We start from the raw sequence: 15576 nt of genomic DNA, 5'->3' as shown, positions 1-15576 counted from the left end.
AACCCAATACTGTGGTTGCAAGCATGCTGTCCTGCGATGGCAAGTTCGGTCCTCGGGTCGACACTGCCTGTCGCTCCTTCGACTTTACCCTCTACTTTGAAGACGTCGTCCTCAGCGCAGTCCCGAATTCCATCTTCATCCTCCTTGCCATAATATCCTCAATTGTTTTACTACGCCAACAAGGAATTGTCAAAAGCTCTACTTTGCTTGGCGTCAAATTGGTAGTGTACAGCGAATTGCCCAGCCTACAACACCCACTAATACCACGCACAGGCTGTCTTCTCCATCCTCTTCGTCTTTCAAGCCACCTTTCTCGGTCTTCGAGCCAAAAATGAAGTCCTCAATACGAGTGCTTCAACTGCTGCTGATGCGCTGTCGCTGATTGCCACTTGCGCGGCAGTCGCTTTGTCGTGGCTACAGCACCATCGGTCCGAGCAGCCATCCACGACACTCACTCTGTACCTGTCCGCGCTTGTTCTGCTGGACGTAGCCCGAGTTCGTACTCTTTGGCTCATCCCCGAGAGCTCGGCAGCAGCATCCATGAGAACGATCGCTTTGCTGCTCACAGCTGCTGTCCTGGTGCTCGAGTCAACCGGCAAGAGGGCCAGCCTGCGACAGCCCGAGAAGCTGGCCCATTCTGGCCCGGAACCGTTTATCGGGTTCTGGGGCATCACCGGATATGTTTGGGTTCTCGGCACACTGTCTCGTGGCTACAGGAACTATCTCTGTGTCGAGGACCTCCCTGAGCTTGACTATCGCATCTCCGCAGACAGACTGCACAAGGAACTACAGAGCAACTTAAAGAAGGGTGCGTCATCATTCTATGTAAGCTGCCTAAGCAAAGACACCCCTTGCTGACCTGAAATAGCCAATTTGTTCAAGAAGAATGCATTTGTAGCGGCTTGCGGCCGCGCCTTTGCTTGGTCGTTTATTTCGGCCGTCATCCCGCGCCTCTTCCTCATCGGCTTCAAGTTTGCGCAGCCATTTATGATCAACAACGTGCTCGAATTCATCGGCAACAAGAATGCACCCCAAAACATTGGAAACGGACTCATTGGAGCCTATGCTCTCGTCTACGCAGGCATGGCTGTAAGTACCTCCCTCCCTCGCCCCCCAGTGACGGTCGGCGCAGTAGCTGATCTCTCCAGATATCCATGGCGCTGTATCGTTACTATTCAAACCGATTCATCATCAGACTTCGTGGCGGCTTGATTTCCGTCATCTACCAACAGACAGTCGCGGCTCGCGGTATTGACCTTGGCGATAACGTCGACGGGCTGGCGTTGATGGGCGCCGACGTGGAGCGGATCTCGAGCAGTTTCCGGACGATTCACGAGATTTGGGCGGCACCCATTGAAATTATCATTTCTGTATATCTTCTCGAGAGACAAATCGCTGTGGCCTGTATTGTTCCAGGTCTTCTCGTTCTCTGTAAGTCTCTGGTGTCTCGGTCCTTCTCATCACGCAAGCCACTAACACGGACTGGCTAGCTTTCGTCTGCGCGACCTTCTTCATTGCCTCCCTCGCCAAGAAGTACCAAAGAGCATGGATTGAAAAGGTTGAAGAACGGCTTCGTCTTACGACCAATATGCTGGCCAATATGAGGACGGTCAAGATGCTAGGTCTCAGCTCCAGCATGTTCTCCGTCATATACAAGGCCCGAGAGGTCGAGATTGAGAATTCCACCCGGTACCGGTGGACCTTGATTGGACAAATATTCTTCTGTAAGTTGCAAATGATTCCCTCTATTGTTACTATGCTAACCTTTGTAGCGAACTCTCCCCTGATGTTTGCGCCTGTCGTGACATTCATCGTCTTTGTCGCCATTGCGAATGCCCGCCACGATAATTCATTTCTAGCCGCCAAGGCATTTACGTCCTTGTCCCTGATTGCGCTGCTGACGGAGCCTACTCTCATGTTTATTCAAGCCATCCCCAGCGTCTACGAATGTCTCAGCAGCTTCGATAGGATGCAGGAATACTACCGCCAGCCCGTGCATCCCGGTCTGCTGTCTCGAGACGACGAGGCCAGCGTCACCGAAAACAAGACATCCGAAATTTCTCTGCATACCCTCCACGGCCAGATGGCTGCCCCTGGAGAGCCTATTGTAACGTTTCTCGACCAAAACTTTGCCTGGGAAAAGTCAGGCCCGGCCGTGCTCCATAATCTCAATGCCTCCATCCTCAAGGGACGCTTCACTGTTATTGTTGGTCGCACCGGCAGCGGAAAATCCACGCTGCTTGAGAGTATTCTCGGAGAGACGATGGATCTCGGCGGCCGTACTGAGCGCAAATTTGCTTCTGCTGCCTACTGTTCCCAAGTGCCGTGGCTGGTGAACGGGAGCCTCAAGAGCAACATCACTTATGGTTTGTCAGATGCAGTGGACGAGGCATGGTATGAGACGGTCGTCGCGGCATGCGGACTGGAAAACGACATTAACAGTCTAGCTGGTGGTGATCTCGCCGAGATTGGAAATGGAGGAGGCAAGCTGAGCGGAGGTCAGCGGCAGCGATTGAGTCTGGCACGCGCCGTCTACTCAAGGGAGCAGGTCATTCTGCTGGATGATGTCTTCAGCGGCGTTGACAATGCTAACATTGCCCACATCTCAGAAAGTCTATTTGGCTCTGACGGACTTTTGCGCAGGAACGGCTCGACGGTTGTGCTCGTCACGCACTCCAAGTACCTCATGATGATGGCAGATGACGTGCTGGTTGTCGATCAGGGCAGGATTGTTGAATCGCGGACGGTAGCATCGCTACAGTCGAGAGACGGTTTCTCTTCTGGCTTCCAGATTGAGGAATCTACTGACGACACTGAGGACGAGAGCGTCAAGGAGACCAAGCCAGCGAACTTACATGCTCTTAGCCGAGCCGCGACTGTCGACGACACAATATCTGCACTGAACGAGGAAGCGGCAGACCTCAAGCGCAAGCACGGAGCCCCGTCTGTATACCGCTACTACATGTATTCCTCTGGAGTTTTCAAGGTCATCACGATGCTTGTCACTGGTGGGCTGTACATTTTCTGCAGCGAATTTGGCGTCGTCTGGATCGATCTTTGGTCCGCGGCCAACGCCAGGAACCCCGGCCACGCCAACAACGACATGTATCTCGGCGTATATGCCGGCTTGGGTGTCTTTTCTGGGGTTATCTTGCTGTTCCTCTGCTGGCTGGTCTTTGTTAACATGATATCTGCGTCTTCGCGAAACCTCCACACCGATCTCTTGACAGCCGTCATCCGCGCCTCTCTCCTCTTCTACCAGGAGACGGATCTCGGCAGCATCACCAACAGATTCAGCCAGGACATGGAGCTGATTGGCATCGAGCTTCCCATTATCATTATCAACTATCTGGCCTCATTTTACGAGTGCATAGCCAAGGTGCTCCTACTGGCCGTATTTGGGCGCTATCTCACGGCGTCGCTGCCGATATTCCTCGCCGCCATCTACATCATCCAGCGCATCTACCTGCGCACGTCGCGACAGGTCCGACTCCTTGATATCGAAGCCAAGGCTCCGGTTTACCTTCAATTCCTCGAGTCCAAGAACGGTGCTGCGACGCTGCGAGCGTTTGGGTGGCAGCAGTCGTGTCAGCTGGCCCTACAGGGACTCCTCAACCGCTCGCAGCGACCCGTGTACTTGCTTTTCTGCATCCAGCAGTGGCTGGCTCTTGTCTTGGATGCAATGGTATCTGCCCTGGTTCTGATCCTCATTGCTATTGTCGTCACCTGGCGCGACAAGTTCTCACCGGGAAGCGTCGGCGTCTCTCTCGTGACCGTCATGACATTCAACTCTGCCCTGACTCAGCTGATTAAAATGTGGACTTCTTTGGAGACCTCGATTGGCGCCGTCGGGCGCATCAAGGACTTCAAGGACAATACCGTTCCCGAGGAGGAAGTACTGGGCATCCTGCAGCCAGAGAGCCCTCCGCCAAACTGGCCCAGGGTTGGCAATATTGAGTTTAAAAACGTCGTTGCCTCTTACAAGTAAGAAGTAAAATACTCTTCTAAATCGAGATTTATCTGACGCCTCACACAGGGAAACCGGTCCTTCGGTTCTCAAGGGCTTGACGCTGTCGATCAAGGCTGGCGAAAAGGTTGCCATCTGTGGCCGCTCTGGTAGTGGCAAGACGTCGCTCATTCTAAGCTTGTTGCATTTGATTCACCTAAATGGCAAGTTGGAAATAGATGGCGTCGACATTCACAACCTGGTGCCGAATGAGCTGCGTGCTCTCATCAACATTGTCCCTCAAGAGCCCTTCTTGATGCCCGGGTCGGTGCGCCAAAACGTCGATCCATTCGAGACAGCTAGAGATGAGGATATAATAGCGGCTCTCAAGCGGCTTGAGCTCTGGGAGCGCATCGAGGCTGCTGGCGGCATCAATTCGGAAATGCCGCTGACGGCGTGGAGTGTCGGTGAGCGGCAGCTCATTTGCATGGCGCGCGCGATGGTGAGGAGGAGTCCTATCCTCATTCTTGATGAGGCTACAAGCAGGTATGTTGAGACAATCTCGATCGCCTTTCTCCTTTTTCTTTTCTTTTTCTTTGTTTTTTCTTTTTTGGAAGAAGAAGAAGGACTAGATGTATGTATGGTGGGCAGACTTGCTAACCAGGAGCAGCGTTGACCACAAGACGGAGGAAATCATGCAACAAGTGCTGGAGACAGAATTCGCAGGAAAGACGGTGCTTTCCGTCGTTCATCGTCTGGGATATATCGAGCGCTATGACAAGGTTGGTGTCTTGCAAAAGGGAGAGTTGATGGAGTTTGATGCCCCAGCAACGCTGCTTGCACAGTCGTCGTCGATTCTGGCGGCGATGAAGAGGGCGGGAACGCGGCGAGCCTCGTCGGATAGGGCGAGCAGTGAGTCTGATGTGTGATTGAGGCGCTCTTTCGCGCTCTCACCATGTTATCCATGTACATATATATGTCGGGCAAAACGCCCAAAAAGTGAGGCAAACAATATTCCTTTCTTTGCCGCCATTGCTCGTCTTGCTCACTGAACAGAAATGCTCTAACCACAAATCTCATGCGCATCAAGATAAAATCAGTTATTATAGACATTGTTCCAGTTGGTTGCTTGATGAGCCTGCGCCACGCAAGGTCTGCAACATGCATATTCTGCCTTGAGCTAAGCCTATGAGAAGAACTGTGAGTACAGCCAGACAAGTTGCATTCCATGCCCAACCAGTAGGTTCTTTCAATGCTGTGGCCTCCTGACAAAGAAAGAAAGGCCCAGCTCCGTCCTGTCCCTCCCCCACCATCATCACCATCACCATCACCAACCATCGTGTCGTTTGGCTATCCGGTCGGCGACCTCATCGCCGGCGCCAACCTCACCTACAAGCTTGTCCGCATCATGTCCGACACGCGCGGCGCATCGGATGAGTATGTACAAGCCATGTCAGAGGTGTCAGCGATGCAACAGGCCTTTATGCAGGTCGGTCATATCCGCACCCACAAGCTGCTTCCCCCCGCGACCGTCAACGCCACTTCCCACATCGTCATCTCATCCCTCGACATCATCACAGCGTTTCTGAAAAAGACCGAGGGGTATCACAGCATGTTGGAGAATGGTAGCACAGTCAGCGGGGTGAGAGGAAGCCTACAGTCGTCGTGGTGTAAAATCGGCTGGACGCTCTACAAGTCCCAGGAGCTACTTGAGCTGCGGGACGCGCTGAGGTCGAGACTGATGTCAATCCAGACTCTACTTTCTTCGACACCCTAATACTTTCGCCCTGCAGGGACTTGAACTTGCTTCGGAGGTTTTCTACTAACGGTGATTATACAGTGTAACGCCCTTGCTATCGTCCACGACCACATACCGTGTTGTCGATTATGACACGGATTCGGCCTCGACAAGCACCGCAGAGCCGATGCTGGCCAGCGATGACCGGAGCGACAAGTTGAGCGAAACCGCCAGCTCTTTTATCAAGAGTAATGACCACAGGGCCACCAGTCCAGAGCCGACATCTATCCAGAGCCGACATCTATCCAGAGCCTGTGGACCGCGGCCGATGCCTTGAACAGCAAGAAAAACTGGGCAGAGGCAGAGGCCATCTATCTGCAGATGCTAGATCTGGACCTGACAGATTTCCGATGGATGCAGAGCAACCTAAAACTGGGACGAGCGCTTCTCGAGCAGCGCAAATACGAAGAGGCCGAGTCCGTGTTCGAGAGGGCGCTGACCTTTGGGGAGAAAGAGCTCGGCAAGGCACACCTCGACACCATCAAAGCCCGGGAAGGCCTGGCCGCGACGTTTTTTCGGGCAGAAAAGCTACGAGAAGGCGGAAAGCATATACCAAAGCTCCTTCGAAGTGAAACTCAAGACGTTTGGCGAACATCACCCCGCTTCGTGGTTAACGAAGGGGCTTACAGGTAGGAGCCTCGATCGTCAGGGAAAGTATGCTGAGGCAGAGGCCCTGTACCGCGACGCCATCGTAGTGCAGACCCGGGTGTTAGGAGCCGAGCACAAGGTAACCATCCAGACGATGAGTCGGCTTGCTTTCACGCTTACTCGGCTGGGTCGGGACGCCGAGGCCGAGGAGCTAACCCGGGAGGCGCTGAAGCTTAGCACCAACGGCTGGGGCCCCAACTACAAGTGGGCGCTGCGGAAGATTCGCGATCTGGGCATGATAGTTCACAGGCAGAAAAGGTACGAAGAGGCCGAGCACACCTCGCGCCTCGGCGTCGAGCGCATGGCCGCCCTCCACGGCAGCGTCGTGGATGAATGCGGCGACTTCCTCGAACTACTCCACAATATAGCTAGAGATATCTACGAGCAAGGAGAGCACAGACACGATGAGTCGGAAGAGCTATATCCGCGGGTGTGGGAGAGCGGGAGGAAGTATCTCGGCGCGGACCACTGGATCACGCTAGACGGCGTGGGGCGGCTGGGCAGGCTGCTCCTAGACGCCGGCCGGCTCGGGGAGGCACAGCCGATGCTGAGCGACACGTTGATGCGTCGGAGGGTGCTGCTGAAAGAGGAAGACCCTCGGCTGCGGGCGAGTGTTAAGGACGAGGCGGAGGTGTGGGAGAAGCTGAAGCTGCGGGATGGGATTGGTGGGAGAAGGGGCCTCGCGACGGTGGTGGAGGAGGATATGGAGGAGGATCTATATAATGGCTCGCTAAAATATAATGATTCGGATTCGGCGAGGGTGGAGGGTGAATAGGAGGGCACTGCAGGACTCGATGTTTAGAAGCACTCACGGTCACAGTTCAGAGCGCGCCATAGGTGCGTCAATAGATTGATATTCTGCATGAAAGACAAAGTAAAAGAGTAGTCCATATTATTCCTGTCGTCAACTTTGAACTGCAATACAACTCATGTCCCGCCCGCCTCGCACGCAGCGGTAGGTATCACCGAGGTGGCTCGTCAACGCATCATCATCGAAGAGGTATCAAATCGAGAGAGTAAACCAAACGGAACTCGACATTCGACAAAAGCTCGTCCCTGCTACCACTACACATGACTCGAGCTTACTTTCCGCCGCCCGCCGCACTTTCCACAGGTAATGCAGCTGATGATGATGGCGAAGAAGGCCAGGATGGCATCGAGAATGGCCTTACAGATTGCGATGACTCCATGGACGATGGCCATGATGCAGCCAGCAATGGCGTTGAATATGGATTGGATCTAGAAGAAGGGGTAAAAAAAAAAGGCAAAATTAGCATCGGGACTCGCAAGGCGATGGAGGGAGGCTAGGGGGGGCAAGTTGAAATCCACTTACACAAGAGAGGACTGCGCCCATGGTGACGGTTTTGGTTAAAAGACGGTTGGATAGGTTTGGTAAAAGCTAATCGAGAGGAGGGTAGGGAAAGGGGGAAGATGAAGAATGAGAAATGGGTTTGTTGTGATTTATCAAGAGAGAAGAAAAAAAAAAAAGCCCATGCTGCAGTGTCGAGATCCTGACGTCACGATTTGCATGCGCATTTTGTGAGACACGAGAAAAGAGCGACCAGGGGGCGGCGGCCTAATTTAATCAACCACTGACATAGTAAAAGATCGGCAACGGCGCAACGGCCTTTGCTCATCGTAACGGTAAACCACGTGGGCTCGTTGTGCCAAGGCGGTGTAGAATTTAATGTACAAGGTGTGTATAGAGCAGGATACATAAATTTGTGATGTGTTCCCGCCTGAATATGTGATGCGCAGGCAGCTTCTTGGAGTTGAGTTATAAGTTGGAGTAAAAAGTCCCACCAAAATTAAACAATAAATCGCCGCTTCCCTTGTGCTCGCATAAATCCAAAACGCCATCTATATGCCGTACAGGTTAATTGGTAATACAGACTTTCGTCCAAGTGATTCGGTCGTCGTGGCGGTTGTGGTGGAGGTGGTGGAGGTGGCGCGTTGGACATCAATCACCCCATCATCACCAGAACCACGACGTCTTCTTCGGCGCCGCCTTTTGCGAGTGCAGCCGCCTCAGCATCTCGCGATTCCGCGAGTCCAGCAGCAGCCCGCCCATCGCCCCGGCCCCTTCGTCCTGGAGGTAGTGCGGGTAGCCGCGCGGCAGGCCCGGCAGCCGCTCGCCGCTCGCCATCTTGATGCGCTGCACGCGCCGCAGCTTCACCAGCCCGTACCAGCACACCATCAGCGAGAAGACGGTCGACACCGTCGTCACCGCCCCGAAGCCCCAGTTGGTCTCCTCGATGAAGTTTTCGAGGTTCATCCCGTACAGGCCCGCCAGGAACGTGCCCATCGCAAGGCCCAGCGTGCCCACGCTGAACTTGAGGTCCAGCAGCATGAGCGAGTTGCGGTTGGCGTCGAGAATTGCGCGGACACTTTTATTTCGTCTTGGTCAGCAGGTGTATTACGTACAAGGACCTGGCAGAACTTACATTTCTTCCGTGTTGCGGATGCCGGAGACGAGGTTGCCCGCCTCCTGCACAATCTCGTCCGCAATCTTGTGGTACGACTCCAGAAGCATCTCCACCTCGGTGTGGTCGTCCGCCGCCCTCGTCGACTCGCGCTTCTTCTCCGACAGGTACATGTCGCCCAAGTCGTCGTCCGCCTCCAGCAGGTCGTCGATCGCGTCGCGCACCAGCTTCGCCTTCTGCTCAAACGTGCTGACGCGCTTCGACAGGATCAGCAGGTTGCGCAGCTTCTCGCGGTCAATGTCGTCCTCGAGGGCGCTCAGGATGTGCATGACGGGCTCGCGCACCGCCTCGAAGTCGGCCTCCATCTCCGACGTCACCGACGTCAGCACCGCCTCGAGCGCCCGGAACTCGTACGGCAGGCCCGGCGGCGAGCCCCCCGCCGATGTGGGTGGGTTGCGCTGCTGCAGCTTGCCCTGCAGGTCGTACATGAAGGCCGACTGCGGGTACGACGTCTTGGAGCCGTAAATGTCGAACAGCAGCACCCGGTCGCTCTTGATGAGCACCTTGAGGTGCAGCAGGTTGAGCAGGATCGCTTCGGGCCGGACGAGGATGTGGGGGAGGTTGGACGAGTCGATCTTTCGCAAGTCACGGGGCAACAGCCCGTACTGTTCATTCAGAGTTAGCTGCGTTGAACAACCACAGAATCGGAGGCGGTAGGCAAACCTTGGCAATTAGCTCCGACTTCTTAAACTCCCCGTCCACGAGAATCACCTGCCCATGCTCGTCCACCTCGGTGCAACGCAGTCGCGGCTCCGCCGCCGCCTTGGCCGTCATGACCCGACGGCTGTTGAACATGGACCCGTGCTCGAGGTCGTCGTGGCCGCCGGGGAGGTCGTCCGGCTTGAGCGGCTTAAAGCCGCGTCGCGCAGCCATGCCCCAAAGCCTCTCCTGCCAGGAGCTGGCCGGGTCGCTGCTGCTGTCGGTGGCGCTGCGGGACTTGTACCATCCGCTGGCCTTGGTCGTGGAGCTCAGCTCCCGACGCTGCTGTGGGCGGGCGCGGCCAAACGGCCACAGCGACGCCTCCAGGGCAGGCGTCGTCATCGTCGTACACGGACATGTGTCGGTATTGTATAGCCTGACGCGGCGACCGCAGATGCGCGCGCCGCTCGCCTTGGCGCTGCCTTGGAGGGGATGACGACTCGGCGTGAAAAAGGCCGTCTCGGACTGGGTGCGCAGGAAGCGCAGGAGACTGCGCGACGGCACAGGAGATCGCATCGGCGCTGTGAATGTGCGCTACGGTGCTGCAGCGGCTGCGCGGTCGAGTGTTGTCGTGTTCATAGAGACCACTGACAGCAATCCAGATAAGGCGCGAAATTATTCACAGTTGATTGATCAAGCAAACGGAGGAGGCCGGATGGGAGATTTGTCGGCGTCGATGGCTCTCCTCGGACTTTTTTTTAGCCACAAACTAGAAAGTTTATGGCGCGTGCACGGACCACTTTGATATCCAGTACGTCAGGCTCATCAACAGCAGTTACTCATTTTTACATGTACTGTTAGGAGTCCGTAACATTTTCTTTTAAAAAAGAAAATATATAAGAAATCTGCGTTAATATTCGATCTTTTTAGAGTTGATTATTTCAGCAAATTAACTCCCGCTGGCGACAATGCCATCTCTACTCATCACCAATTAGCGCCACCATCGACTACAAACGACCAAACGTCAAGCCTCGCAGATGCCTATATCACCTCTTTTTCCTTTGCCATCCTACTCTTCTCGCTTCCGTCCTGCGCAAGCCTCCGCCCCCCGGACAGCCGAGCCATGAAGCTCACGCCCGTCCGAGTCAGGGGCAAGCGCAAGGCCTCCTCCTCCTCCACCTCCACCACCACGACGCCGTCCAAGATGTCCCGCTCCATCCAGGACGTCAAACGCGCGCGTCACCTCCGTCCGCGCGCCCGCCTCGACCGACTCCCCGCCGAGATCCTCGAGAGCGTGCTCCTGCACAGCGGGAGCCTCGCCCTTCCCCGCTGCAGCCCCGTCGTCGGCGCCAAGCTGTCCGGGCGCGCCACCCTGCTCCGCCTCTTCATCTGCGGCTTCCACGACACCTGGGACCAGTGGTTCGGCATCCCGTTCCGCGCGGTGCTCGAGGGCCCGCGGCCGCGAGACGAGCGGCGCACCGGCCGGGGGGCGCGGAGCCCGCAGGAGGCGAGGTACTATCCCTGCGACGGAGACCCGGAGCTTCAGGTAAGAGCTTCCCGCCTCCTTTTCGCTTTCAGTCACTGACCCGGGTTCCACAGAGTGCTCTTCTTGAACTCCCATGGGTAGACATCGACTTCATCCTGCGCGCGCAGCAGACTTGGGCGGACACCTACGCCCGCCACCGGTGGTACCAGGCCCCGGCCGTCGTCGGCCACGGCGACACCGGCGCCGGCGGGTTCGGCGACTTCGACGCCGCGCGCTACTTTGACGAGACCTACCGGCAATTCCTCCGCCACCCCTCGGCGCCGCCGCGCACGCTCGTCCGCAACGTGCACCCAGACACGCGCCTGCCCACGGCGCTCGTGACCGGGCCATGGGACGACGAGGCCCGCCGGCGGCTGCTGTGGCTCGTCCGCGGGGGCGTCAACCTCGAGGCGCCGGACGGCCCGACGCGCCGCCTGCCGTGGGAGTACCACGTCGACTTCCTGCGCAACGTGGCCGTGCAGGCCGAGACGCCCGACGAGGTCGCGTACCGGCTGCTGCGGGACCAGTGCGACCTCATGTGCGTACCGCAGGACGTGCTTCGGAGTGAGCGCGACGCCCTCGTCAAGAGGCTGCGGTGGGGGCAGCATGATGAGCCGGTGGTCGAGCTGCTGAAGGAGGTTCTGGAGGACGTCAGCTACAAACTCGACCAGCAGTCGTTTGGCAGTCAAAAGTAATAGCGAGGCTGGCCTACTGGCTGGCGTCCACAGCTGTATATAGCTCACATACATGACTCTATCAATATACCACATGTACATACGTTCAGATTATGAGACAAGGAAACTCGGTAAACTTGAACCTAGGCCTAAAACAGCAAACTTATCCCTTAACAGGAGCTTGAAATAGATGTTAGAGACGAAAGACAGCATTCCAGGCGATGGTCCGGTAAGATGAGAGAAGAAGAAAACGGGTGACGACCCTATGTGAATAAATCCAAAATGTAAAAAATGCTTTCTATCATAAGATCAAACACACAAATATAAATAACAATGAAGTTCCATTTTTAATATCCTTGTCTCCATTTTACAGGAGGAAGAGTTGGGCAGCCACGAGAGCAACCAGACCAGCGGCGACCGAAGAGGCACCGCCCGTGACGATGGGGGTGGTGGGCTTGACAATCGGAGCCGAAGGGGCACCGGTGCCGACGGGAGGGCAGTTGGGGCCGCCGGGGCACTTTGTGAGCTCGCCAGAAGGAGCAGGAGCAGGGCAGTTGGGACCGCCGGGGCACTTGCTGCTGCCAGTGGGCTTGACGGGGACGACAGTCAGAGTTGTCTCAGGGACCAGGGACAGGGTCTTGATGACGGTCTTGGTGCTGTGCAGGGTGGTGGTGGTCAGGGGGCCAGTGGGCTTGCTGCCAGAGGGTTGCTGGCTGGAGGGCTGCTGGCTGGAGGGCTGCTCACCACCAGGAGGCTTGCCAGCGGGCTGGGTAGGCTGGGGAACCTCGTTGGTCTTGGTGACGGGGCAGACAGTCGTCGACAGAGAGATGGTCTCCGTGGTCACATGGCCGATGGGGCAGTTAGTGACGCTGGGAGGGCACTTGCTGATGGTGTAAGTGGTCGTGGTGTAGACAGTGCTGGTCGTCAGCTCCTCGGTGGACTGGCTGGGGGTGGCAGTGGGCTTGGGAGGCTGGTTGGTCTTGGTCACGGGGCAGACGGTTGTGTACAGAGCAATGGTCTCGGTGACGACACGGGCAGGGCAGTTGGTCACGGTGGGGGCGCACGACGTGATGGTGCGGGTCGTGGTCGTGAAGACGGTGCTGGTGGTCATCTCCTGCGAGGTCGTGGTGGTGTTGCTCCAAGGAGCCGTGGTCACAGGGCCAGTGGTGGTGGCAGGTCCAGTGGTGAGGACGATGCTGGAGCTGGAGACCGAGGTAGGGATGGCCGTGCCAGACGAGGTGGGAACAGAGCCCGAGGAGCTGGACTGAGAAGTAGGGACAACGGAGCTGGAGCTCGACACGGACGTAGGAGCAGCAGACGAGGTAGAGCTGGTAGTCACAGCGGAGCTGGAACTGGAGCTACCAGTGGGCTGAGCAGAGGAGCTAGAGCCGGTTGTGACGGCAGAGCTGCTGCTGGAGCTTCCAGTAGGGACAGTGGATGAGCTTGAGCTAGACTGCGAGGTAGAGACAACAGAGCTAGAGCTGCTGGTTGTGACGGCAGAGGAGCTGGAGCTGGAGCTCACGGAGGAAGAGCTGCTGGAGCTAGAGGTAGACTGGCTGCTGGTGGAAGACGAAGTCGAGGTGCTAGTCGCGGTGGGAGTGCTGGAGCTGGACGAGGTGGTGGTGGTGATGCTGGAAGAGCTGGAGGTCGTCGTCGTCGTCGTGCTCGTAGTGCTCGAGGTCGTAGAAGTCGTGGTCGTCGTAGTGGTGGTCGTGGTCGTGTGCGCACCGCACTTGCTTAGAATGTCCTGGACGTGCTGGTTGAAAGACTTGCCGCCAATAACGTTTTCCTTGCCGGCCCACATGTCCCAGACGGAGATACCACCAAAGGAGTCACGCTTGGCAATCTTACAGATGATGTGCTCAAGCTGGCTGGGGGTGACGTAGCCGTCCTGCGGGTTCTTGGGGGTGGCGACACCAGGGACGCCGACAAAGAGCTTGGCGTTCTTGCTGTTGTCGCTCGCAGCAATGATGTCCTCCCACTGGTCGTAGTTGAAATCGTCGTTGGGGTTGGTGGGGTCGTTGCCAATGATCAGGTCACAGCCGACGTTGTTGTAGAACTGGATGAAGAGGGCGTCGAACTGAGTCTGCTGGATCATGTCCTTCATGGCGAACCACTGGGGGCTGGTAGGGCACTGGGGAGCACCGGTGATGATGACACCCTTGCTGTGAGAGCGGAACTGGTCGGCCATAGCGATCCAAGGCTTGTTATCAAAGTTCTGACCGTTGACCTGGGGAAGCTCCAGATCAAAGTCGAAGCCGTCGACGGCGGTGTGCTTGGTGATGACGCCGTTGACATAGGTGTCAAAAGGACGAGGGCCCTTCCAAGAGGGATCCCAAGGACCGAAAGCACCCCAGAGGAAGTCGGCGAAGTCACGGCCGTTCTTCTCAGTAGTGACGCGATAGTCGGATCTCTTTTCGTCCCAAACGCCACCGATGGAGAGGAGCATCTTGATGCCCTTGTCACGGCAGTACTGGAGATCCTCGATGATTGTGCCGCAGTGGTCGAGCAGCTGGGACTGGACACCATTCACGGGGAAGCCAGTGGCCCAGCAGTGAGCGGCAAAGCCGATGCCAGGGTAGCCGGTAGGGTTGTTCTCGGGGGAGGAAGTGACAAAGGACAGGCTGATGTAGTCGGCGCCCTCGTCACAGCGATCCTTGAGACGCTCAGTGGCAGGACCACTCTGACCCTATAGTTATTCAATCGCATTAACAAATGGAGATGTCTAAGCAAAGTTGCTGTGAATCCTACCCAGTAAGCGTTGAACTTGGCAACGTTGGTGCCGGCGGCCGAGGCCACGCCAGCAACGGCGAGAGCAGTAAGAAGCTTGGAAACCATTGTGTGTAAGAGATTGTAATTTGGTCGAAACCGGGGAGTGGTAGTAAAGACTGTGATTTGGTCGGTGATTGCAATGAAAGAAAGGACGCAGACGAAAACGTCTACAAGAAGGCCTAGTATCCGAGCCCGTTGAGTCTCTATGTTGACAGAGAGAGTTGATGAGAGGAAAGAGAGGGACAGCATCAGGCTGAGAGGAGCGGAGCAGGCGCTCTTTTCACTGTGTGGTCGGTCCCATCCATCACCACGATACTCAGCTTGTCCGCCAGCAGCCAGGACGGACAAGGCGTCAGCAGAAAGGTGGGCGAGCGACTGGCGTGGTGTGCGTGGCGGTCCACCATGGGGAGTAGCTTCTCGCTCGCTCTCAGTCACAACCCTGTCCGGATGCCTAGACGGGGCGGGTCGACCGAGAGAGCACAAGATTGCTCCGTGAGGGGAGATTTTTGCTCTGGCAGGAAGACCAGCCAGGCTCTGGTATTGAGGTGCCATGTGCGGTGGGATAGCGGACGGTGGACGGGTCTAGAAAGAGGTTGTGTGGATATCGTGAGCTTCCTGGGACCAACGAAGGGCAGGTTCAGCAGCGCCTCGTTCAGGAACAGGATTAGCCGGAGCCTCAAGTGCATGAGTAGCGCTGCCACGTTATAACCAGTTATCCTATAATAATCATATCGTGCCTGGCCTTGGCCGCCACGAGCTGGGGTGGAACACCCTCTGAAAGGCTTTTCGTGCCAAGCTTGCTGACGAGATCCAAAAGAGGCAATTGCCGATTTTCCATGTATCACCGCACTGACTCAATTACCTACAAAAAGCGGTCAGTATAGTTATCGATCGCAGTCATGTACTGCAGTTTTTAAGCGCTCAGCTCGTACCTTGCAGGGCAATTTGTGACATGTTCGTGGGAGGGCTTGGCAAGGTATGGCCAAGGACACCACCCCGTTGGCAACGAGGGCAGAAAATCAGTCATCTACAATCATCATATTGCACACCAGTAGTTTTGCGCCACGGCTACTGCAAGTGGAATAGTCTCC

The 15576-nt window shown here is 56.3% G+C and overlaps 4 protein-coding genes across 4 annotated transcripts; 2 read left to right on the top strand and 2 right to left on the bottom strand.

Moving 5' to 3' along the window:
- Positions 1–23: 23 nt before the first annotated feature.
- Positions 24–7167, top strand: ISF_06162 (ABC transporter, transmembrane domain, type 1; the record flags this gene model as incomplete). The annotated part of the gene is made up of 13 exons (XM_018849766.1): positions 24–221; positions 274–808; positions 869–1089; positions 1149–1431; positions 1491–1724; positions 1773–3984; positions 4037–4492; positions 4611–4858; positions 5221–5588; positions 5643–5689; positions 5787–5932; positions 5977–6312; positions 6374–7167. The coding sequence occupies 13 exons, from the start codon at positions 24–26 to the stop codon at positions 7165–7167; spliced, it is 6078 nt and encodes a 2025-aa protein (XP_018703265.1).
- A 1200-nt stretch (positions 7168–8367) lies between these two features.
- ISF_06161 (inner membrane magnesium transporter MRS2) lies at positions 8368–10090 on the bottom strand (the record flags this gene model as incomplete). The annotated part of the gene is made up of 3 exons (XM_018849765.1): positions 8368–8779; positions 8837–9480; positions 9539–10090. 3 exons carry the CDS (start codon positions 10088–10090, stop codon positions 8368–8370), a joined length of 1608 nt encoding a protein of 535 aa, XP_018703264.1.
- Positions 10091–10637: 547 nt separating this feature from the next.
- Positions 10638–11734, top strand: ISF_06160 (hypothetical protein; the record flags this gene model as incomplete). Its single annotated transcript, XM_018849764.1, has 2 exons — positions 10638–11060; positions 11114–11734. 2 exons carry the CDS (start codon positions 10638–10640, stop codon positions 11732–11734), a joined length of 1044 nt encoding a protein of 347 aa, XP_018703263.1.
- A 346-nt stretch (positions 11735–12080) lies between these two features.
- On the bottom strand, positions 12081–14551 carry ISF_06159 (Glycoside hydrolase, subgroup, catalytic core; the record flags this gene model as incomplete). The annotated part of the gene is made up of 2 exons (XM_018849763.1): positions 12081–14402; positions 14465–14551. 2 exons carry the CDS (start codon positions 14549–14551, stop codon positions 12081–12083), a joined length of 2409 nt encoding a protein of 802 aa, XP_018703262.1.
- Between the last annotated feature and the right edge of the window lie 1025 nt (positions 14552–15576).

Source organism: Cordyceps fumosorosea (assembly GCF_001636725.1).
Source record: "Cordyceps fumosorosea ARSEF 2679 chromosome Unknown scaffold_15, whole genome shotgun sequence".
NCBI lineage: Eukaryota > Fungi > Ascomycota > Sordariomycetes > Hypocreales > Cordycipitaceae > Cordyceps > Cordyceps fumosorosea.
Note: the sequence above shows the minus strand (reverse complement) of the source record. Positions and strands in the feature narration are given on the sequence as shown.